Genomic DNA, 9,964 nt, shown 5'->3' on the forward strand with positions numbered 1-9,964 from the left:
AAAATATCGAAAAAAAAATTACAATATTTTGATGAAATGTCAAAATTGTATAAATTTAAATTATTTAACTCTATATTTACTTAAAGTGAGAATATAAAGACCACAGTCTCGATATAAATATTTAATTACATTTAATAATTTCAAATAATCATAATTAACTTTTAATATAAATCCAATTGTAGTTGACTTTACCTAATTTAACTATAAATAATATCTTAATTGATAGTAATCAATAATAAGTCTTAATTAACAATTTTATTATATCATTTTATCCAAAGCAACGAATGAAATTCAATTTTTAATCAATCATAAGACATCCAATATTTGATAAATCAGACTGAGAATCAATTAAATGTCTGGTCCGGTTGGATATGAAAATAAAAAAAATAGGTAAAATTGGATCAAACTAGTAGAAACAGATTTTCTTGCTCTTTATTTTAGGTTATTCTAGCTCTTTAGGTTGTTATCGTTCTACTTTGAGAAACTAATTTGAACTAGTCTGAATACAATGAAAGCAGCACCATCAAACTATGTAATAAAAACGGCTAATAATCACCAAATTCATGAACTAATTTTTATTCCGCTAAACCGTCTAAACTTTACTTAATAATCGACTAAAGTCATTTTATCCCAAAGCCGTCCTAAGTCCCTTATTTTCTCAAATATTCTCAAAATACCCCTAAAGTTAATAAAAAGGCCAAAACAACCCAATCTAACCAAATTTAAAGTCAGTCACCCAACCAAATCGAATATAATCCATATATCCAACCAAATCATACCTAAATCACCAATCCACCCAATTAAATCAAGGGCTTTTTACACAAACAACCTGTTTTGCCAAATTTTTAACTTTTATACGGATGCAGGTTTGAGTTTTCTAAACTAGCATGTGCGGACTGAATTATAACTTTTATACGGACTCTATATATTAAACCCTAACAGCATACAAATCATAATTTCATTTATTTTCTCTCTACTCATCATTAAATTCTCTTTCCTCTCAGTTCATCTTCCTCTTTTTTTTTTACCGTTCGCCGTCTTCCACTGAGCCGTCCTCTGTTCTTTCGCTCCTCCGTCATCGTTCTCATCATCGTCTTTGTTGTCATCTTCGTCAACGCCATCATCTCCTCTGCTCATCGTCGTCATCTATTTGATTTCAGATCAATAATTTATTAATTGTTCTTCTTTTTTTTATTTTCAGATCTACAATTTTTTTACTGTTTTTTCACCATTAAACATGTATAGAGATTATATTTTAAGAATATAATGCTAATCTCATGTTATGTAATATAAATTTATGGTTATATGGAATAAATTTTTGTTATTTCTGCATTTCTTTGTGTTTGGTTGTATTTCTGTGTTTTTTATTCTGCAGTTCGATTTATTGATGATGGTTGATTGCTGAAATATTATAATATTACAGTGTTGTTGATTTTATGTTGATTTTGTGTTGATAATCAGTTGGTATTTCCTTAATTTTAACATTGAAAAAATTTATTCTAAAAAAAACATTAGCAAATTAGATAATTTTGTGCGTGAAATAAACTAAAAAAACAAAATTTAAATGAGATTAGATAAGGATATGTTAGCATTATCATGTTGACATGTTGTTGATTTCTTGTTGATATTTTATCGATTATCACAAATTTTCAAAAAATTATGTTTTATTTTATTCCTTATGTTGATTCGTTGTTGATTTATTGTTGACATTATGTCGATATGTATTTCAACTTTTTTTGATTTTCAATTTTATGTTGACATGTTGTTGATATACTGTTGATAACATGTTGATTTTTCAATCATTGAAAGAAAAATAAAGTTAGTTTTAAATTGATGTATTAATGAACTATTGATATGTTTTTAATAATATGTTAATTGTTTTTTACTTAAATCAATCAATGTTCTCATTTTACAAACATTTTGACTAAATTAGCATTAATTGTTGATTCGTTGTTGATTTATTGTTTATGTTAATATGTATTTCAACTTTTTTTGATTTTTGATTTTATGTTGACATGTTGTTGATATACTGTTGATAACATGTTGATTTTTCAATCATTAAAAGAAAAATAAAGTTAGTCTTAAATTACTGTATTGATGAGTTGTTGACATGTTTTTGATAATATGTTGATTGTTTTTGGCTTAAATCAATCGATGTTCTCATTTTACAAACATTTTGACTGAATTAGCATTAATTTTTGATATCAACATAAAGTCAACATAAAATCAACAACACTGTAATATTACAATAATTCAGCAGTCAATCATCATCAACAAATCGTTCTGCAGAATAAAAAAAACGCAGAAATACAACAAAACACAAAAAAATGCAGAAATAACAGAATTTTATTATATAAAATCACAAAATTATTCTATATAACATGAAATAAGTATAAGATTTTTTAAAGATACTCTTTATACATGTTTAATGGTGAATCAACAGTAAAAGATAAACAAATTACAGATCTGAAAATAAAAAAAAGAACAAAAATTTTCAGATCTAAAATTAAAAAGATAAAAGAAAGATGGCGCGGCGAGACAAAGGCGGAACGGCGGAGGCGGAAACGGCAGAAGCGAAGGAGTAGAAATCGTGAATTTTTTTTTCACAACTCAAAAGAATTTACTGTTATATAAGTAAGAACGGTTGAGATAATGATGAAATGGAGATGAAAATGAGAGAAGCGAGAGGAGTCGTGCAGTAATGGAGATAACGTACAGCAAAATCGTGGAGAAGAGAAGCGAAAATGGCGGAGAAGAATGAAAAAACCGCCAATTGAGAAGGAAAATAAAAAAACGGAAAAAAAGAAAGAAATCCAAAAGAAAAGGTTAAGTTTCATAAAATTGATGGTGTGAAAAGTAAAAATATGGATTGCGCCGTATAAAAATAAAGTCTAGCTCAAATCCTGTATTTTATATAAAAAGCCCTTAAATCAAACCACTCAACTAGAAACCGCCATCTACCGCCGCCAATTTTTTCCGGTTACCACCTCCCATCGCCGGAAAAAAAATTCCAAATAATAAATATATATCTTTTGATTTTAAAATATTAAATAAACAATTTTTTTTAATTTTTTTTAAATTGACCCCAAATCCACCGGCGGTGAGTCTGTCATTTTGTGGCAGACACATGACAGAAGCTCGGCACAGCAAAAAGCTACACCAGGAGGCATACGGATATGCCAAATTTGTATCATAAATACCTGCTTCATTCATCATTTCCAATCTCCCCATTTATGTACACTAACACACCAAATCAAAGAATAAACAAAAGCCAAAAAAGGACAAACTCAGATGAGTAAGGAAAACATCAAATCCAACCATGAAATTAAACCACCAGCAGCAGCCATTAGCTCAGCTAGCTGGGCGGTCATCAAATTCGAGGGGAGGATCATCAGCTTACTAAAGTTGTTCCTCATGGTCGGTCTGTTTTAAAAAAAAAAATGTTAACGATTACAAAACAATTGGCTAATTATCCGTCGGATGCAGCGGCGGCGGCCCCCTAAAAAATGTTTCGCCCACATTACCGTTTATAGAAGAGAAATAAGGGAATTAGGGCTGTAGGGAATTAGAGCATTCTCCTTTTATATCTATGCAGTGAAAAAGAGTCTGAACGTCTCAATGTTTTCTTTTGCCAACTTAAGCTACAGCTGAAAACCGACTTATTTTCGTCAGTGCTCCGCAAACGGATAAGCAATTAGAGTCCTTCGTTCCATTTCTATCCAAACAGATACTTGGCATATTTCATTTCTTCCAATTCTCTCGTTCTGATGGTTCTTTTAACCAAGAAATTTTATAGGAACATAAGCACATATTCAAAATTAGGGGATTGGCGTCTAATTAATCTCTATGCACGATGTTAGTTTCTCGTATGCCATCAACCCTCCATGACTTAGAGAGGACTATGTAAGCAAGATTATCTGACACCAACAGTGGAGATACTTCTAATAGAATAGCAAAAGCCTCATTTAACTACATAATAAGGAAACCGAGAAATATTTATCACACGTAGCATGTTACAGTGTTTCCAGATCTCACTGGACTCATCAGACGAACTTGCAACTCTAATAACATAACAAAAGAAAAGGGAACCAAACAAAAATAAAAGAAAGAATAAGTTAAATGATCCTGCGCAGAATAAGTTAAATGATCCTGGCATCAACAATAATATATGAGCTGCTGACCTGCAGAATTGTTAGGATATCCATCATAAAGAGTTTGAGACCCCCCAGAATTCAACCCCATGGAAGCAGCAGCTAGGCCATGTTGTCCGGTCAGCTGTACAAGAGCTTGACCTGATAAGCCAGATGCAGCAGCTTGGCTCAATGCAAGTTGTCGTTGATACACCAATAAATCAGCAGCAGAGTAGCCTTGGTTCATCCCAGAAGATGGAAGGATATGATATGGTTGCACTGGAGGTGGCAAAGGATTTGAAGCTGTCCCAGGAGGTGTTGGCTTGCTACCCCATGAACACTGCATAAGTTCACACGCAAAGACAAACAATTCACTGCAGGTGAGTTTGTGATGACGGAAATTAAGATGTTCATTATCAAGTGATCTTTCAGCTACTACTATAGCACATTAATTATTTGCAGTTTGGTGACGGGGTGAAAATAAAACTGGTAGTATACATGGCCTTGCAAACTCCTCTCTTCAAGGCAGCATGATGACATTTTCTTTGAATAACATAATTCAGACCTAAAAATCAATAACCTCCAAAGAATTGAAACAAAAAAATTAAGGCCTCTATCAAGTGTAGTCCCTGACCTTCATGGGTTTCCCGAGAATTATCTTCCCATTGGCCATCTGAATGGCAGAGGCTGCTTCTTCATGAGTATTATATCTTACAAATCCAAAACCTTTATCCCTCTGTACACGCACCTCCTCAATTACCCCAGCCCCAAGAGAGTGAAATTGACAATGGAGCTCAGCTTGAGTGGCCTTATTGAACAAACCAAATTTTTAAGGGAAATTAAAAACATAAAAAAATGCAGTTGTTTCAATAGCAATGAAATGGTAAACACAGCTACAGTGAATCATATGAATGACTATACAGCATGAAAACAGAATAGTAAATTCAATTAAACATATGAGATCCCAAGTTAAGATGATGACTAATCAGCCTATCATAAATATAATATGTTCCTAAGTAAATAGAACTAACATAAATCATTGATTGGTAACATGTAGTGTAGCATGCTTTAAAACGAAACTTCAATCAAAGCTCCCAAGAGTATTTCTTGACCTAGTCTGCAGCTCAGACTCCCAATTTCTTAAGCAAGGTACACCAATAAAAGCTGAGTCGTGGCTCACCAATAGTGAAATTCGATGGCAAAAAGACCAGGACAATACTTTTCTCGCTCTCGCTCTCTCTTATAAATAGATGTGCTCGGAGAAAAACCAACCATAAATGAGAAAATATTTACTATTCACTCCTAAGGCAAAATCTGAAAAAGTGAAAATATCCAATACTAGACATCATAACAATACAGCCAATCAAGAAGCTCTCATTCATCTCAGAAGTGAAATTGAAAATCAATAATCTCATATAGATAAAACCTGCAGCAACATTCATTTTAATGCCTCTATTCTACATCCTTCATTTACCTCGTGAGAAAGATTACCAACATAGACAGTAGTGTATGCAGGATTATTTTCAGGAGCATCATCATTAATATTTTCCTGACCTCCTTCTGCACGAAAAAGATGCATAATGAATATTTTGTCAACATCCCATTTTCCAACAGGCCTCTCACAAAAGATAGCAGACAATGGTAGAAATAAATTCCAGAACTTTGGATTGCACTTAACTGTAAGTCAAACAAGATGAAGCCAAAAGGGTAAAGCAAATAAAACTAAACAAGCCCATACAACCAAAGAGACAAATAACCAGAAAACTAGGCATGCATGAACCTTTCTCAATACATATACGTGTTAGCCAGGTATAAGCAGCATAATACTTTCAGAAAACAGCTAATAAAATATTAGTGTTCATTCGAACCTTCTGAAATCAGCAAAAGAAAATTTACATCTGATTAGTCCATAAAATTGGAAAAGGATACCCAATAATTTAACTATAATGGATAGCACAATTATCATGTCAGCACACTATGCTGAACAATGAGAGTGCTTTTCTTCTTTCAGAAGCAGGGAGGGAAATGCCAGATTGGCTACATGAAAGTCTATGCAGGCATCCTGTCACAGCAGATTTTGCATAACATAAGATGCAAGCTGATCTCGAAAAGAAGATTCATGCTACCTGAAGATCCACTAGTAAGTATAACTGCATTTTGGTTGTCACAAATCTGCTTGTCTTCATTGGATCCGGTACCTTTAGTAGCCCAGTTGCATCTTAATTGCCTATTACCAAGCCATTTACCTACAAATCAGGTGCCATATATATTAAACATTCTGTGAAAAAGCTTTCTAGAAAATGTGGAATATGAAACCAAGCAAAGAAGGTAAGTTCTTAAAAGCAAACCACTCAAATCGTTGATAGCACTCTGTGCTTCCTGAAGAAAAAATATCATAAGGCACTGAAATCAGTTTATTACTACAGCATATTCTCAAAATGAAACAGGTTGCTCAGGCTTCTACTTGTGCAAAAGGATTAACTCCACTTTATTGCCATTAGTAACAAGATAACAATTACCTGCTGATTGCGGAAGGAAACAAAACCATATCCTTTTGAGCGGTCAGTTTTGTGATCCCACATAACCCTAGCATCACTGGAGGATCGAAAGAAAAACTTAGAAAAAGAAACAGCATGACCTTCATAAAAGGAGCATAATTATAACCCCTATATTTTGTAAAAATGATTCAACAAATTCACGAGCAAGAACGCGACCAACAATTAACAACTTGACACAAAAATAGAGCACAAGTAATAAAAAAACTTCATTGGTTACTTTCCTTGGCACGTATAAGGGGTGACCATGTCAACAACAACATTTACATTGTCCAACTCTCCCCCATCAATCCACAAAAATGTGTATTCATTTGAAACATAGCAATCAAGAAATATTCAAGGAACTTACGAGCAACTACTATAGACTGAAAAATGTGCAAATAAAGTTGCATCAGTAACCTCTGGGCTCAGATCACCAACAAATATATGGAAGTGCCCTGACAAGACCAAAGGATGAGCTCATTAAATGCAACATAAAGCAACCCAATCAAAGCACATCAAGAAAATGGGAAACTGCAAGTAACCTGATGTATCCTCCCTTTGGCTATTAGCATATGCCCAATTCACCTTAAGCGGCTGCCCATAACTGGAAGAATATATAAACACATAACTAACAGAACAGACACTCAAGGCACTGGGAAACTGACAAGATAATTATCATGCATCATCATAATAATACAAAATGTTACAGAACTAAATAATAAAGACGAGTTATGTTGAAAAGCTCATAATTCCCACGATTAAGTTACATAGGAAAGGAGAAATAGTTTTCCTGAAACCTAAAAATTAAACGGTGGGAACATTTCAGCAACTACTTCCTAACAAAGTTGAAGTGAATTAGTCTGCCAAAGAAGAATGCTTGCAGAAAGGTAAAGACAGATCAAGCAAACAATAACTACTACAAACATTTCTTTCTCACAGTTAAACTTTTAATCTAGCTGTGTCCCAAAAAAAAAACAATTGAAAGAGTGTCCCTAGAGTGGGTAAGGAAATTGAATGCAGCTTTCCCCCCAACTTTTCAGTAGAGAGGTGGTTTCCATGAGTTGAAGTCAAACAATTTCCAGGTCCCAAAAGATTAAACGAAAAAGATTAAAGCTTAACTTACAGTTGCCGACCATGGAGGGTCATAATTGCAAGGGCTGCAGATGATCGATCAAGGTATTCAACAAACCCATAAGACGACTGCAATTACAATCACAGGAATATGCCATAAGAAAGAAAAAGGAGTAGGGAAGAGTTTAGTTTAGTGTCATGAAGAGGCATTGGAGGGAAGCTAGTAGAAGTAATAGGATGAGAATAAAACCTTATCCTTTCTGATGAGCTTGTATCCAGCAAGAGGACCCGAAGTCTGAAAAACTTCAGCAAGAAGTTTCTCAGTGACATTCCCATGAATATTTCCTACATAACTAAAAGAAAGGCCGTGGAGCAATCAGATAAAGCATGTGCAATATCAAAAATTAATAATATGGAAGCGAAGATGATGTTAAGTTTCTGGGCAGAATGAAAAATTAGGAAAAGAGACTGGGCCTGGGGGTTGCTTACACACTACGACATGCAGAAGAATCGAAACCAGGAGGCAGATTGCCACTAGGCATTGGATCCATCTGAGGAAAAAACAAGTTGAAAGAGAGAATGTCAACACAGTTGAAGGGTTTTGAAAGAAGAGAAGCAAGTAAATTAGTTACTGCTAGTTTTATTTTTGAATCCAGTTACTATTAGTTATATCTATTTTGAAGGGATAAAAAGGAGAGAGAGAGAGAAAACTCAGTATATGAATGAAATTGTAGGTAACTTTAATAAACAATTCAATGCATTAAGCAGAAATAAATATTTATAAGCACATTGCTTAATAAAAACCAAGGGAAAAAATAGTAAAATAAGGGCTAATTATTGAAAAATATCTGGCCTTCAACAAAATTTGCGATTTAGTTATATCTTTTCAATTTTACAATGCCATAGATGTTCTTTTTAGTGGCTGTAATATTATGCACCATACCAGAATCAGCAAAAACTGACGTAGCAAGTCGGAAATGAACATGATATCTACATAGAATGCACATCGGATGATACGTAAATGCAGTCTACTTGCAAAAAAAAAAAAAAAAACATAACCTTCAACAATTATAGTAATTTAATCACACTTTACAATGTGTAGACAAGATTACAAGTCAATGAACAAATATGAACTAACTACTGTTCATATAGGACACATATAAGCTAATACATAAAATGTTAAAAATCATGTCTTTTTTAATCATATAGACTTTACAACTCTATAGTTTTACTTCATCTCCTTCATTCTCTCTTTTTTTAATTAACTTATAAAATATTAATAAATATCTCAAAAATACAAATATTTTGTATATTTTATATTCATTTATTTATCTTAGAAGAATACAAATAATTTACACAAATTTATGCAGAAAATGATAAATTGAACTTTAAGGAAGCTATCAGTTCATCTGTTTTGTCAATTGGAAACCAAATTTAAATTGAAAATGGCATCACCTTCAGCTCCGGCTTATCATGGAATATGACTGATATTGCAAATATATGATGCATAAATTAAAAAAAAAAAAAAGTGATCAAATGGTAAATTGCACTAAATGTAGGTATCATTAAGTAATTAGCCCTAAAAGAAAAGAAAAGAAAAAACGATGGTGATAATACCTGAGACATGGCAGCGGCGAGAACGCCGGGGTGATACATGGGATGCTGTTGAAGCAAAGGTTGCTGCATTTTTACTCAGAAATTCAATTACCTAAAATAAACAGCTGAATCCGAATAAATAATAATTGATGGCCTGAGTTTCAAAGCAATTTTCCTCTTGCTTTTTCTGTTTACTATTTTGAACTAAATATGGAGATTTGCTTTTTCTAACTAAAAAGTTTCTTAACGAAGATAATTGTTTAGGAAAAAAATACAGAAGATACAATAAAAACTCTTTAAATTTTTGAGAAAGAGCATACAAGCTTTTTTAGTTTTGTTTTGCCATTTGGGTCCCAATAATAGTTTTTTAGACTTAAATGCACCAAAACTCACCAACAACTTTCGTGTGTTTTTAAGATTTAACATAATTTTTTAATTTTAAATTATTTAACATGAACTTTCAAAAAAATCGCAATCAAGACCACATGTGCGTTTTTTTTAAAGGTGTCATTTTACATCCATAACGGTGCCGTTTTACTCTAAAACGGTGTCGTGTTACATCAAAACGGTGATTGCAAAATTTATGAAAGTTATATCAAAATTTAAAAATTATGTTAAATATCAAAAAGA

The 9,964-nt window shown here is 32.9% G+C and overlaps 1 protein-coding gene across 1 annotated transcript; it reads right to left on the minus strand.

Moving 5' to 3' along the window:
- Positions 1–3,939: 3,939 nt before the first annotated feature.
- On the minus strand, positions 3,940–9,622 carry LOC126669600 (RNA-binding protein 208-like). The gene is made up of 12 exons (XM_050363102.2): positions 9,356–9,622; positions 8,228–8,289; positions 7,989–8,091; positions 7,791–7,867; positions 7,210–7,271; positions 7,035–7,122; positions 6,650–6,725; positions 6,479–6,509; positions 6,257–6,376; positions 5,605–5,690; positions 4,765–4,938; positions 3,940–4,470 (listed from the first exon to the last, which is right to left on the minus strand). Exons 1-12 carry the CDS (start codon positions 9,422–9,424, stop codon positions 4,156–4,158), a joined length of 1,263 nt encoding a protein of 420 aa, XP_050219059.1. The 5' UTR covers positions 9,425–9,622; the 3' UTR covers positions 3,940–4,155.
- Positions 9,623–9,964: the final 342 nt, after the last annotated feature.

This window comes from Mercurialis annua, linkage group LG2 (genome assembly GCF_937616625.2).
Source record: "Mercurialis annua linkage group LG2, ddMerAnnu1.2, whole genome shotgun sequence".
Lineage (NCBI taxonomy): Eukaryota > Viridiplantae > Streptophyta > Magnoliopsida > Malpighiales > Euphorbiaceae > Mercurialis > Mercurialis annua.